The sequence below is a fragment of the Myotis daubentonii genome, chromosome 6 (assembly GCF_963259705.1).
Source record: "Myotis daubentonii chromosome 6, mMyoDau2.1, whole genome shotgun sequence".
NCBI lineage: Eukaryota > Metazoa > Chordata > Mammalia > Chiroptera > Vespertilionidae > Myotis > Myotis daubentonii.
The window spans coordinates 11,629,646-11,644,042 of record NC_081845.1 but is presented as its reverse complement, the minus strand read 5'-3'; the positions used below and the strand labels follow the sequence as shown (position 1 = coordinate 11,644,042).

The 14,397-nt window shown below is 35.8% G+C and overlaps 1 protein-coding gene across 3 annotated transcripts in view; it reads right to left on the bottom strand.

The window, feature by feature from the left end:
• KPNA5 (karyopherin subunit alpha 5) overlaps positions 1-14,397 on the bottom strand; it is a 43,915-nt gene that overhangs the window by 13,399 nt on the left and 16,119 nt on the right. For all 3 annotated transcript variants that reach the window (XM_059700144.1, XM_059700142.1, XM_059700143.1), the window contains 5 exons: positions 13,876-14,007; positions 11,684-11,772; positions 6,432-6,531; positions 2,662-2,825; positions 78-156 (listed from right to left, as the gene is read on the bottom strand). In XM_059700144.1, the coding sequence (XP_059556127.1) occupies positions 78-156; positions 2,662-2,825; positions 6,432-6,531; positions 11,684-11,772; positions 13,876-14,007 (564 nt within the window). The remainder of the gene's footprint in view (positions 1-77; positions 157-2,661; positions 2,826-6,431; positions 6,532-11,683; positions 11,773-13,875; positions 14,008-14,397) is intronic.

Here is a 14,397-nt window from a genome sequence, read left to right as displayed (position 1 = left end):
TATTATCAGGAATATGTTTACATTATAGATGCTTATATAATTATGTTAGTTTATCCTATTAAAAAGTCTGAACTCACCTGTGTTTGAATATCATCACCAGTCACAATATTACCAACTGCTCTTAATGCAGGTGATGCAACTTTATAATCATTGTGCCTAAAATAATAAAAATATTAACTTACACACTACATAAGAATTAAAAATTTACAGGAATTTGTAAAAATAGTACCTCCCAAAATCCCATATACTCTTTACCCAGAGAATCCATTCAAGTTTCACTAATTATCCCATAATTATCTCCATAATAAAGAATCTAATCTAGGATCATGTGGTGCACCCAGCTGTCAATCTCCTTTAATTCAAAACAATTACTTAATTTTTCCTTGATTTTCTTGATCTTGACTTTTTTATGAAAAAAAGCCAGTTATTTGGTTTTGTCCAATGTTTCCTCATGGTTAAGACACAAGGTATATACTTTGGCTGGGATAACACAAATGCTACAGTCTTTTTATTACATAATTTTGGATAGCATATGGTATCTGTTTTGTCCATTATAGTGGCACTGAACTCTGCTTGCTTAATTAAGATGGTGTCTGTTAGATTCTCCACTTTATTTTTCCTTTTATAATTCACATTTTGTGAGGAAATACTTATAGGCTATGTAAAATCCCATTCCTTAGCCCACTTTCACCAATAGTTTAAGCATCTGTTGAAGCTTAGTGTCTGGATTATTAATAATTATTAGTATTGTTGCCAATGATGATTTTCTAATACTATCATTCCAACTACATGCCTTCTTTATCTATTGACCTATGTACTTATTTTAGTGTGGACTCATGGACTCCTATTTTATTCAATAAGTTCTAATATCCTTTATAATAAAAGGATAATATGCAAATTGACCCTAACAGCAGAACAACTGGGAATGACTGGTCACTATGACACACACTGACTACCAGGGGGCAGACGCTCAATGCAGGAGCTGGCCCCTGGTGGTCAGTGCGCTCCCACAGGAGGAGCTCTGCTCAGCCACAAGCCAGGCTGATGGCTGCCAACACAGTGGTTTTGGCGGGAGCCTCTCCCGCCTCCTCAGCAGCGCTAAGGATGTCCAACTGCAGCTTAGGCCTGCTCCCCGCTGGCAAGTGGACATCCCCTGAGGGCTCCCAGGCTGCCAGAGGGATGTCTGACTGCCAGCTTAGGCCTGATCCCCTAGGGAGCGGGCCTAAGCCAGCAAGTCGACATCCCCCGAGGGGTCCCAGACTGTGAGAGGGCACAGGCCGGGTTGAGAGACCCCCCCCCCCCGCCCGGAGTGCACAAATTTTTGTGCACCGGGCCTCTAGTATTACTATAAATTTCAATGCTCAAATCATCCCAGGTTTGAACAGTAGGAGTCCCTTCAAGTGGACTTCTGTGTTCTTTTAACATTTATTCATTCTTTGAGCAGTCATTACTTTCTGAGTATATCTTATTTTTTATCAATCTCAGCCTTGGAATCAGATATTTCTCCAAGAATCCTTGTTCCTGTTAATGAAGAGCAGTGTTTAAAAACCTGGGCTTTGGTGTGCTCAGCTAACAAGTATAAATGTGTCACAGCTCCCAAGCCCTTTTAAGAGAAATGCACGCGTGCGCGCACCGTCCCCCCCACTCCCACACACACACACACACACACACTCGTGCGCAAAATTACATATATTAGTATATTTGTTTCTAGATCTAGCTCTTTAATGTTGAAAGCCATGAGTTCACATTAGAGTCCATTTCCAACTCTAATTTAGTATCACACAAGATTTTTCTGGCTTTTTTTCCTTTCCATATTTATAAATCCATTCTCTGAGAATAAGTTCCTATTATCAGAATTCCCCTGTGTATGACCCATCTTCCTATCCAGTTAGGCTGCTATGCCACAGGGTGCTGGCTTCCACCTGCTCCAGCCTAGTTGTCTGCTCCATTCTAGTTGGTGCCATCCTCAAGTATGGGCCCCGATCCCCCCACTGGACCTGCCTGCCCACATTCTTCATGTTGGAGCCACAACCCCTTTTCAGATCTCTCTTCTTCCTGCCATCTACCTTGTTTGGGCTTACCTAGTGGCTTTCTGACTGCAGAAGAAAGGAAGGAAGATAATACATGTTTTAAAATAAAGGGATGAAAAATTATAATGCCTTTTTAAAATAAGTTCTCTTAGAAGTTTTTAACTTCCTTGTATCGAAAATCTGTTCTTTTTAAAGAAGATAGTAATAATAGCTCAGCACAGAGAAACATATTATCTTTAATACAAGTGAAATACTAAATAATTTTCACTTTTACACAGATTAATAATTGTAATGAACAATTAACTAAATTACTCATTCTGGGAGAGAAGGAACTACATCCTATACTCATTAATATCTTACTCTAGCAGGTAACAGGCATTTCATACATACTTGTATCTCTCATTCATTAAGAGCTTAAAACTAATGAAATTCATGAACAAAATGAATAGTCCCAACTAGAGGATATAAGACACAAGTTTAAGGGTCAACTTTCAGTATTATAGCTATTCTGCAAAGTGGGGTTACAGCAGCTTTTCAACCCTTCCCATATGATTCTCGAGATGTTTGAGAGGCCATTAATCTAACTGCTAAACTCACAATCATGTAATTATTAATTATAAATTATAGTTACATCAAAAGTTCCACCAATCTTCGACAGACTCCAGAATTGATGACTGCTTGAATTTTATCATTGGGTCCATCAGAGAGATAAGAAAGGGCCCAACACACATCTGCTAATACATCTGAGTCACTGCTAAACAACAATCGTGACAGAACATTTAAGCAAGGTGAAACCTGTTAGGGAAGAAAGAGGCAATATTTAAAATTTTTCTCTACCTAACCAAGTTTCTTTAGAAAAATATAGAAATTTGTTTTAAAACTAACATTTAATACTAGAGAAATTAAACATTCTATTGTTTTAAAATTATCAAATATAAACATGACACTGATTATGACCCCTATTAATCTCATACTGAATAAATTAATACTGAATTAATCTTATACTGGATCTTATACAAAAAGCCACTAGATGATAATTTAAAGTTTTTTTAAAATAATGAAATACGTATTTGGGATCCTTTGTCTATGTCTAAATCATACACAAACACACCCCAAAAATGGAACACTAAAACTGAGAGAAGTAAAAATATTCCCATTAAGTTTTTAATGTAATGATCATGGAATATGATCCAACCTAAATGAATCCCACTTTACTTACTACATATACATTATTGGAAGTACGTATAATAATCAGTTAAGAAGTAAAAGTGTATAAAACACAAAAAGAAGTCTGAAGGGTCTTTTAATGGAAGTCACTAATAAACTACATTTCCTAATGTATTGACACCCTAAATCTTCAATTAAAAGAATACATAAGACAATAGAGATTTTTAATCCTGCTAGCATAAAACTAAAACTAATTAGTTGTGAGGTGAGCAAGTCACTTCATCTCTCCGAGACTCAGTTTTCAAATCTGTGAAACAAAGAGGCTGAATTAAATAAATCCTATGATCCTTCCTCTCAAATTAGAGAGACCTAGGTTCAAACACTATTCACTAGCTGTGTGACCATGTGCAAATAACCCAATATCTCTAAACCCCAAATTCTTCACTTATAAACCAGGATAACAGAATATCGTTAAATTAGTAAGAATGCATGTAGCATCTTAGAACAATGCCTGGCATATAGTAAGCACTGAGATGTTGATTTTTTTAATTGCCATACTCAGTATTGATTCTATAGGGTGTCCCAAAATTCATGCAAGATTTGAATTTTGCGTGAGCATTAACAACAACAACAACAAAAAATAAAAGCCTAATTTTACTTGTTTTATTGAATCAGATTCTAATATCTGTTGCTCTTTGATTTCAATCCATTCAATTTGATAAGCCTTACCAAGTACCAATTATGGCCCAGGAGCAGGGACAATGAAGACCAATGAAGACCACGGCTTTGCGTATGTGCCAGCAAAGCCGTGGAGTCCATTTACCTGATGTTCTATTCCATACAAAACCCTATACTGTATACTTTATGAATCAATAAAAAATTTACAATTTTTAATTATAAACCTGTGTTTTCTATCAAAATTACTTCTTGCGTGAATTTTGGGACACCCTATATATTCCTTTAAGGTTTTTATTTTTTAATCAGCAACCTAACATCTCTTAGTCTCTCTTCTCAGGTAAGAGTTCTATGTTAAATGCCACAAATAAAAAGTGATGACAGCTTTTTCACATTCTAAGACTTTAGATTGATGTTCTCTTCACCTCTATTTTAAAGATTGCCAGTACATACACTATAATCTTCTGAAAGCACTTATCTTCCCTGCTGGGACCTTCCTGTAAAAATGACCCTAGGGCCCAGGAACAGAAATCAGTTCACTTACAAAACAGACATGTTCATCTGTAAGTTAGGAAATAGAATCTGCACAACTGGATCCTACCCCAACAATCATGCCTTCACCCTTGCCAACCACCTCCTCTTCCTTGAACAAAGAAACGTGAGAATCAGTTCTTAAAAGCAACTGTAAACTTTTAAATTAAAAAAACTAGTGTAACTGATATATATCCTTTTACTTATGTAAAAAACAATGAAGTGCTACATATTTCTATTTTAAGAGAGCAAAATAAAAACATTCTGCTCCACCATCTTCTCACAAACAAGGAAAATACAGAGAAATACAGGGAATTAGTCAAGTAGATATTACATGATGTTGTAGGCCAGAGGGTCTTAAAGTGGGGTCCATGAACCCCTGAGGGATTCTTGCAACATTTGGAGGTCTTTTATGCCAAAAAATTTTTTCACAATTATACTAACACATAACTGGTCTTTTTCATTTTGTTGACATTTGCATTAAAGGTACAAAAGCAATGGTGGGTAAAACTATCAGCACCTTAGCACAAATCAAGGCAGTGGTACAAAATGTACCACAGATCTTTGTATTTTTCATCTCTGTACATGCAGTTAAAAGAGGGAAAGGAGCCCTGGTTGGTGTTGCTAAGTGGTTAGTGCATCGGCCCGCACACCAAAGGGTCACTTATTGGATACTGAGGTCAAGGGCACGTACCTGTCTTGCAGGTTCTATCCCCAGCCCTGGTCAGGGAGCCTGCAGAATGCAACCAATCAATATGTCTCTCTCACATCCATGTTTCTCTCTCTCTCTCTCTCTCTCTCTCTCTCTCTCTCTCTCTCTCTCTCTCTCTCTCTCCCCTTCTTCCCTCCCTCCTTTCCACTCTAAAAATCAATGGAAAAAATATCCATTCTTCTACTGATGGGCACTTGGACTACTTCCAGATCTTAGCTATTGTAGATAACACTGCTATGAACATAGGGGTGTATATATTCCTTGTGGTTGGTGTTTCGGGATTCTTAGAATATAGTCCTAGAAGTGGGATCACTAGGTCAAACGGCAGTTCCATTTTTTATTTTTTGAGGAGAACTCCACACTGTTTTTCATAGTGGTTGTACTATTTTGCTAAGTTAAATAAGCCAGTCAGAGAAAGACAAATACCACATGATCTCACTTATATTTGGAATCTAATGAACAAAGAAACTGATGAACGAACAAAATAGAACCAGACAAGGAAGTATGCAATGGGTTGATGAATCTCAATGGGAGGGTTGGGCAGGAAGAGATTAACCAAAGAACTTACATGCATATATGCATAACCCATGGACACAGACAATAGTGTGGTGAAGGCCTGAGGAGGGAGTGAGAGCAGGGAGGAGGGAGTCAATGGGGAAATAACAGGGGACATCTGCAATACTTTCAACAATAAAGATAAACAAAAAAGAAAGAAAAAATATGTAATCAAAGCTAATTGTTAAATCTACTTTTTGAGATGAAATGTGGAATTCAAAAGGAGTAAAATGGTATCCCAAAAATTTACCCACATTCTACTTTTCTAACAACATCCTACTGAAGACAATACAACTGGGACTGGGAATTTATAAATGATCTATTCTTTTAGCAGAATATTAGTAGATGGGAAAAGATATTCTAACACATCAACAGTATAATATGAAAGCCCAAGCCACTCTGGACTAGTTACTTTAATTTTATAACAGTGGACCTGAATGAATTACCTTAATCGTGTGTGGGGCTCCAATTTCCTAAGTGACAACTAGACTAGAAGGTTTCTAAAGTCAACTCTGAGATACGTAAACACCAGTGACAGTGGTTGCCTGAGGAGAGGGAATCATGGGTATAGGAGGGGCAGAAAGGAAAACTTCCTTTTCACTATATATCTCTTGATTTTGTGTATGTGAAAACATTGCCGAATCAATAAGGAAAGTAGTTATTAAAATGAAAATAATTTCCATTCAATCTCTAAAAATCTATTAAAAGGAGACTTAAAAGTTTATATATACAGTTGCTTAATTTGTGTATTTTACTCATACCTTACTAAAGTTTGGAGGAGGGTTTTTGCCTCTACATAAATTTGAGAGAGCCCATACAGCATTTCTGGTTGTTGTAAGTCTGTTTGAATTTGTTAATAACCTGCCAAAGTGAAAAAAAAAAAAAAAAAGAAGGAATTGTCACTTTACTTTCATTTTTCCTCTTTAGCTATTTTCTATCATAACAAAAATTCTGAATATACTTTATAAGGACTTCAAAATGAGCTGGTAAAATAGGAAAAGGTAGTTTTTCAAATTCATTATATTTCCAGAAACAAAAGTAAACACAGCATCTATTTTGAAATTTTTGAATCTACGATCTAAGTGGATTCTTATGACATAAAACATGTTCAAAATAAATGATGCCATGGGAAATTAATTTACTTGTCTCTTTATACTTTAAAAAGAGTATTAGATTACTTTTTTTAACCATGAATATACATTATACAAATTCAATAAGCAAGGAATGTGGGGTCAAATTAAGTGAAGATAAACTGTCGAGAAGAGATATTGCTGTGTGTGTGTATCTTTTTTAACAAATTGTCCATCTTACTATTTTTGATCTCCCCGCTGCTAGAAGTATGTGTTTGTTTGTTTGTGTGTGGTTTTTTTTTTTCAAAAAAATCCCTATTCTGCAGTGACATCAGCAAAAATGGTGGAGAAGGGAGCTCTGGGTCTATACCTTCCGAGAAATATGGAAAAAAACTTACAAATCCTGTCAAAATCAACTTTATTCTAACTCTCAAAGGCAGTCAAAAGTTTACAATAACCAAGAAAACTTTTAACCAGGAAAGAGCTAGAATGAAGCAGGAGAGCTTTCTAGCAGTAAAATTTACCCCTACCCAATCCCCTCCCCAGTCTGGCAGCAGCCTTGGACACAAAATCTGGAGTTCCCACTATGAGTTCCTGGTTCCAAAAGGAGCTATGGAGACTTTTTTTTTTTTAATTGATTTTTTACAGAGAGGAAGGGAGAGAGATAGAGAGTTAGAAACATCGATGATGAGAGAAACATCGATCAGCTGCCTCCTGCACATCTCCTACTGGGGATGTGCCCGCAACCCAGGTACATGCCCTTGACCGGAATCGAACCCGGGACCCTTCAGTCCGCAGGCCGACGCTCTATCCACTGAGCCAAACCGGTTTTGGCTGGAGACTTTGTTTTTAAGGAATTGTGCTTGCCTGTTTTGACCTGTCTGGGTGCTCCCTGAATAACTAATGAAAGATACTTGTCTTTGTTTTGACTAATTGGGTACTCTCTCCTTAAGATCAACAGCTAATTTCTCATAAAAAACCATAGACGTCAGCCTGGCCGGCGTGGCTCAGTGGTTGAGTGTCGACCTATATATATTCTGTTTTTGTAATCCCTATTCTGCAGTGACATCAGCTCAATCCCCAGTGTGGGGCCTGCAGGAGGCAGCTAATCAATGATTCTCTCTCATCATTGATGTTTCTATCTCTCTTCCTCTCCCTTCCTCTCTGAAATCAGTAAAAATACATTATAAAACAAAAACCATAGAGGTCAGAGGCAATGCAATTACATATTTAAAATACTAGAAGAAAAAAACTGTCAACTAAGAATTGCTATCTCCAGCAAAATTATTTTTTAAAAATAAGGAGAAAGTAAACGATACTCAGAAAAATAAAAGCTGAAGAAATTCATCACTAGTAGATCTGCTTTGCAAGAGAAAAAGAAGTTATTTAGGTTGAAATGAAAGGACAATAAACAATAGCTCAAAACCATAAGTACAAATAAAGAACACTTAAAATAATTACATAAATATAAAAGGATGTATTATTGTATTTTTGGTTTGTAATTTTTCTTTATTTCTATACAAATTAAAGACAAATACATAAAGCAATAATTATAAATCTATATTAATGGGAACACAATTTATAATGATGTAATTTGTGACAATAACAACTTAAAGGGGGTAGGGCAGAGATGAATAGGAGTTTTTATATAATACTAAGACTAAGTTGGTATTAATTCAAACAAAGTCGTTATAAGTTTAAAATGTTAATTATACTTCCCAGATTAAGCATTATGAAAATAATCAAAGCCCTAGCCAGTGTGGCTTAGTTGGAGTGTCCTTCCTATGCACCAAAGGCTCCAGGGTTCAATTCCCAATAAAGGCACATACCCAGATTTTGGGTTCGATCCCCAGTCAGGGCGCTTACATGAGGCTACCGACCAATGTATCTATCTCTCTCTCCCTCTCCCTTCCTCTCTGAAATCAATAAAATATATATATATTTTTAAAAATTCTAGCAAATAAGATCCAGCATTACATTAGAAAGATCATACACCATGACCAAGTGGGATTTATTCCGGGAATGCAAAGATGGTACAATATCCGCAAATCAATAAATGTGATACATCACATAAACAAATTGAGAGACAAAAATCACATAATCATATCAATCGATGCAGAAAAAGCATTTGACAAAATCCAACACCCTTTCTTGATAAAAAAAACTCTCAGCAAAGTGGGAATAGAAGGATCATACCTCAACATAACAAAGCCTTATATGACAAACCTACAGCCAACATCATACTCAATGGACATAAACTAAAACCATTTCCCCTAAGAACAGGAACAAGATAGGGATGCCCACTCTCACCACTCCTGTTTGACATAGTACTAGAAGTGCTAGCCATAGCGATCAGACAAGAAGAAATAAAAGGCATCCTAATTGGAAAAGAAGGAGTAAAACTGTCCTTATTCGCAGATGACATGATATTGTACATAGAAAACCCTAAAGATTCCTTCAAAAAACTACTAGACTTAATAAATGAATTCGGCAATGGAGCAGGATACAAAATTAACACCCAGAAATCTATTGTTTTTTTATACACCAAAAATGAGCTCACAGAAAGAAAAACTAAAAAACAATCCCATTTACCATTGCACCAAAAAAATTAAGATACCTAGGAATAAACTTAACTAAGGATGTAAAAGACCTGTACTCAGAAAACTACAGGACATTGAAAAAAGAAATAGAGGAAGACATAAACAAATGGAAGAACCGTGTTCATGGATTGGTAGAATCAACATCATTAAAATGTCCATCCTTCCCAAAGCAATTCATAGATTCAATGCAATTCCCATTAAAATAGCAATGACATATTTCACAAACCTAGAAAAAACTCTCCAAAAATTCATCTGGAATAAAAAAAGACCCCAAATAGCCACAGCAATCCTGAGAAAGAAGAACAAAGTTGGAGGGATCACAATACAAGATATCAAGCTATATTACAAAGCCACCGTTCTCAAAACTGCCAGGTACCAGCAGAACAGACATATACTAGCAGACCAATGGAACAGAACAGAGAACCCAGAAATTGACCCAAGCCATTATGCTCAATTAATATTTGACAAAGGAGGCAAGAGCATACAATGGAGTCAAGACACCCTCTTCAATAAATGGTGCTAGGAAAATTGGACAGATACATGCAAAAAAATGAAACTAGATCACGAACTTATACCATACACAAAAATAAACTCAAAATGGTTAAAGGGCTTAAATATAAGACAGGAAACCATAAAAATCTTAGAAGAATACAATGGCACCAAAATATCAGACAAATACCATAGCAATATCTTTACTGATACAGCTCCTAGGACAATGGAAACTAAGGAGAAAATAAACAAATGGGACTACATCAAAATAAAAAGCTTCTACACAGCAAAAGAAACCATCATCAAAACAACAAGAAAGCCCACTGCATGGGAGAACATATTTGCCAATGCTATCTCAGATAAAGGTTGAATCTCCAAATTTTACAGGGAACTCATACAAATTCAACTTAACAAAAAGAAGATAAACAATTCAATCAAAAAATGGGCAAAGGACCCAAGAAGACACTTTTCGAAAGAGAACATATAGAAGACCAAGAGACATATGAAAACATGCTCAAAGTCACTAACCATCTGAAAGATGCAAATCAAAACAACAATGAGGTATCACCTCACACCTGTCCGAATGGCTATCATCAACAAACGACAAGTGCTGGAGAGGATGTGGAGAAAAAGGAACACTCGTGCACTGCTGGTGGGAATGTAGACTGGTGCAGCCACTGTGGAAAACCATATGGAGATTCCTCAAAAAATTAAAATGGAACTCCCATTCGACCCAGTAATCCCACTTCTGGGAATATATCCCAAGAAACCAGAAACACCAATCAGAAAGGACATATGTACCCCTATGTTCATAGCAGCACAATTTATAATAGCTAAGATTTGGAAACAGCCTAAGTGCCCATCAGCAGATGAATGGATTAAGAAACGGTGGTATGCCCAGCTGGCATGGCTCAGTGGTTGAGCACTGACCTATGAACCAGGAGGTCACAGTTTGGTTCCCACCGGGGCACGTGCCCGGCTTGCAGGCTCGATTCCCAGTGGGAGGGATGCAGGAGGCAGCCGCCCAATGATTCTCTCTCATCATTGATGTTTCCCTCTCTCTCCAGCTCTCTTCCTCTCTCTCTAAAATCAATAAAAATATATTTTTTAAAAAACTGTGGTACATCTATACAATGGAATACTATGCTGCTATAAAAAAGAAGGAACTTTTACCATTTGCAACAGCATGGATGGACCTGGAGAGCATTATGCTAAGCAAAATAAGACAGTCAGAGAAAGATAAATATCACATGCTCTCTCACACTGATGTTTCTCCCTCTAGGATATAATGCACAATATAAACTGATGAACAAAAACAGATCCAGAGACAAACACACACGGAACAGACCATCCAACCTCAAAGAAAAGGCGGTGCGGGGGGGGGGGGGTAAGAGATCCACCAAAGGACTTGGATGCATGCATATTAGCATAACCAATTGCCACGGACACTGCGGCGGTGGGGCTTGTCCTGGGGGGCAGGAGTGGCGGGGGACGAGGGGCCAATAGGAGAAAAGGGGGACATATGTAATACTTTAAACAATAATAAAAAAGAAACAAAAACAAATAAAATAAAATAAAAATACTACTACATACCCCTTTTTTGTAGAGTAATTATTTAACACAGTAAGCATCAAATAAGCAATGACCACTATGAAGTATGGATTAAGAAAACATCCTAGTAAAGGACATATATTTTTTCTGATGTTTTCAAGCAATTACAGGCATGGCTAAACATAGCCAAATTTAAAAACATTACTTAAAAACTTAATTGTAAGTACATAAAAATGTAGTTATAATACAGTTTCTTTTCCAAAAGTAGTATTACTTCAATTGTGACTAATTTAAAGTACTTACTCTAAAAGAGGTGGAAGTATTTCACAGTTCAAAACAAAATCTCTGCATTCTGCATTGTCACCAGCAATATTACCAAGTGCCCAAACAGCCTCAGATAAAGAAAAATATTGTTATAACAATATCATAAATAAAATGCTCCCTCTTAACATGAGGTCTTAGTACAGAAGGAACAAAGTTTTCCAGATGTTAAAAAAATGCTAGTGCCCTAGCTGGTTTGGCTCAGTGCCCTCAGACTGAAGGGTCCGGTGTTCGATTCTGGTCAAGGGCACATACCTGGGTTGCAGGCTGCATCCCCCGCGCGGGAGGCAGCCAACCAATGTGTCTCACATTGGTGTTTCTCTCTCTGTCTCTCCTCTTCCCTTGCACTCTCTCTAAAATAAATCCATGGAAAAACATCCTCGGGTGAGGATTAACAAAAAAATTAAAAAATGCTAGTAGGACAATAAGAAAGAAAACCTTTAAGTGTTATTTAATCAAACTGAAGGACAGTACATTTTTAAATTTTTTCTTACGTACTACTGAAATGTTTATACTATTCTATAAAGAAATACCAATCTTCAAGAAGAGACAAAATATATCTATTTAGTGAATTTTCCAATTACATAAACTAGAAGTTTGCTCCTATTACAAGGAAATCCACTCACTGGGAAGAAACTGATTTGTAAAAGAAGGGAAAGTCAAAGCGTAGAAAAGTTAGGTAAAGCTAATAAGAGAAATAGCTTGGACTGATCTTTGACAAAAAGTGTAGAATCAGTCCAGGTTCATTATATTTTTTAAATAAATGGTAGTAAGAGATCAAATTTTTCATTTATTAAATTTCAATTAGATGAGAAATTATGCAAATGTGAATTATCATTTTATTATATTCTCACGCTCCCACAGAGGGAGTGCCGCTCAGCCAGAAGCCAGGCTCACAGCTGGTGAGCGCAGCCACGGTGGCGGGAATGCCGTACACGGGGGCCTCTAGTTTTATTATATTCTCATTTCAAATTCTTCATATAAGCACAAAAATAGACATAAGTTACTTTTTTAATTGGGAAAATTTTATAGTTAAGGTTTAAAAGCATGAGTTAATATCTTTAACATCTACTTCAGTATGTGTATGTGTTTTTAAGAAAACTTTAAAAATAATGACATTTTCCCTCTGTGAAGTTAATATTCTGTTGGTGAGGATATCAATTGGTATAACTTTTTGGGGGGTCAACTTTGAAATATGAAATAAAAACTCTAAGAAGTTTTCTATTGACAGGGTAGTCATTTTTCCCTAATAAAATAATTATGAGGCACATAAAAACTAATATATAACAATGTTATCACAATATTAATAATACTAATAAACTAGAAATAACTCCAATGTATAATTGAGAAATAAATTTCTTGAATGGATGAATAATCAGTAAAATTTTCTTTGAATATAATTAATTCCATAAGAATAAGCTCCCAATATTAGTGTTAAGTGGGAAAACATAAATATATATGTGATCAACTTGCATTAAAAAGATTTAAAACAAAATACCAACACATTTTATTTTGTTTGGATGGCACAAATTTTATGTTTAAAATTTTCCTCGTACAACAACTATAAGAATTTATTTATAAAGTTTATTTTTAAATGGTTCTATTCTAAATCATGTAATGTTTTTAAAAAGGAACAACAAGCCTGACCAGTGTGGCTCAGTGATTGAGCAGCAACCCAGGAACCAAGAGGTCACAAATTCGATTCCTGGTCAGGTTGCGGGTTCAATCCCTAGTAAGGGGTGTGCAGAAGGCAGCTGGTCCCTCTCCCTTATTCTCTCTCTCTAAAAATCAATAAAAACATATTTTTTAAAAAGAAACAACAAAATAATATATGTTCTTGCAAAGAATAAGGAGTCAGAACAGCGCAGGTTTAAAATTTGGTTCAGCCATTACTGTGACTTTGGGTAAATTACTAACTTTCTGGGTCTCAGTACGCTCTTTTATAATGGGTATCGTACTTCCTTATAGCTGAGATCACATTTATAAATAACCAGGATGATGCCTGAGACAGTTAATTTTCCTTTCCAACTTGACATGATGGAAATCACTGTATTTTTAACAAATGCAATACACAGGAAATTTAGTAAAAATAAAATTCAAATCATAATCACCAGTGGTACTTTCATGAGAAAATTAAAAATCTAATGAATATAACAGTTCAAATAGAAACTTACCTGTTCTTGAACATCTTCATGCTCTGAATTTAGAAGTTTGATAAAAATTGGAACAGCCCCTGTTTCAATCACTACCTTGGTATGAAGAAAAGTTCCAGATGCTATATTAGTTAATGCCCATGCAGCCTCAAACTAAAGAAAAATAAAAGTAGAATAAATGAAAGCACCAAAGAAATGTCAGAAAAAGAAAGAATGGAAGAAGAGTGGAAGTAAAGACTTAGTGGGACAAGTCTGAGATATGGACAGCCTTATATTTAATAAGATTAAATTTGAAATCAGATTTCACAGAAAAAAATAAACCTTAATTTTTAAAAAGAACTCTCAATCTAGGAAAATAAGAACTGAGAAAAATATAATAAAAATTTACAACTAATGAACCATAAGTGAACACATTTGAATTTATAATTCACAAAACTCTAAATGTCTATTAGAGAGCCAGATGTTCTAAAGCAAGCAGTTTAAAATTAATGACACACTACTTAATAGAAAAATATATTTATGAAAACTTAGAACTATAGAAAG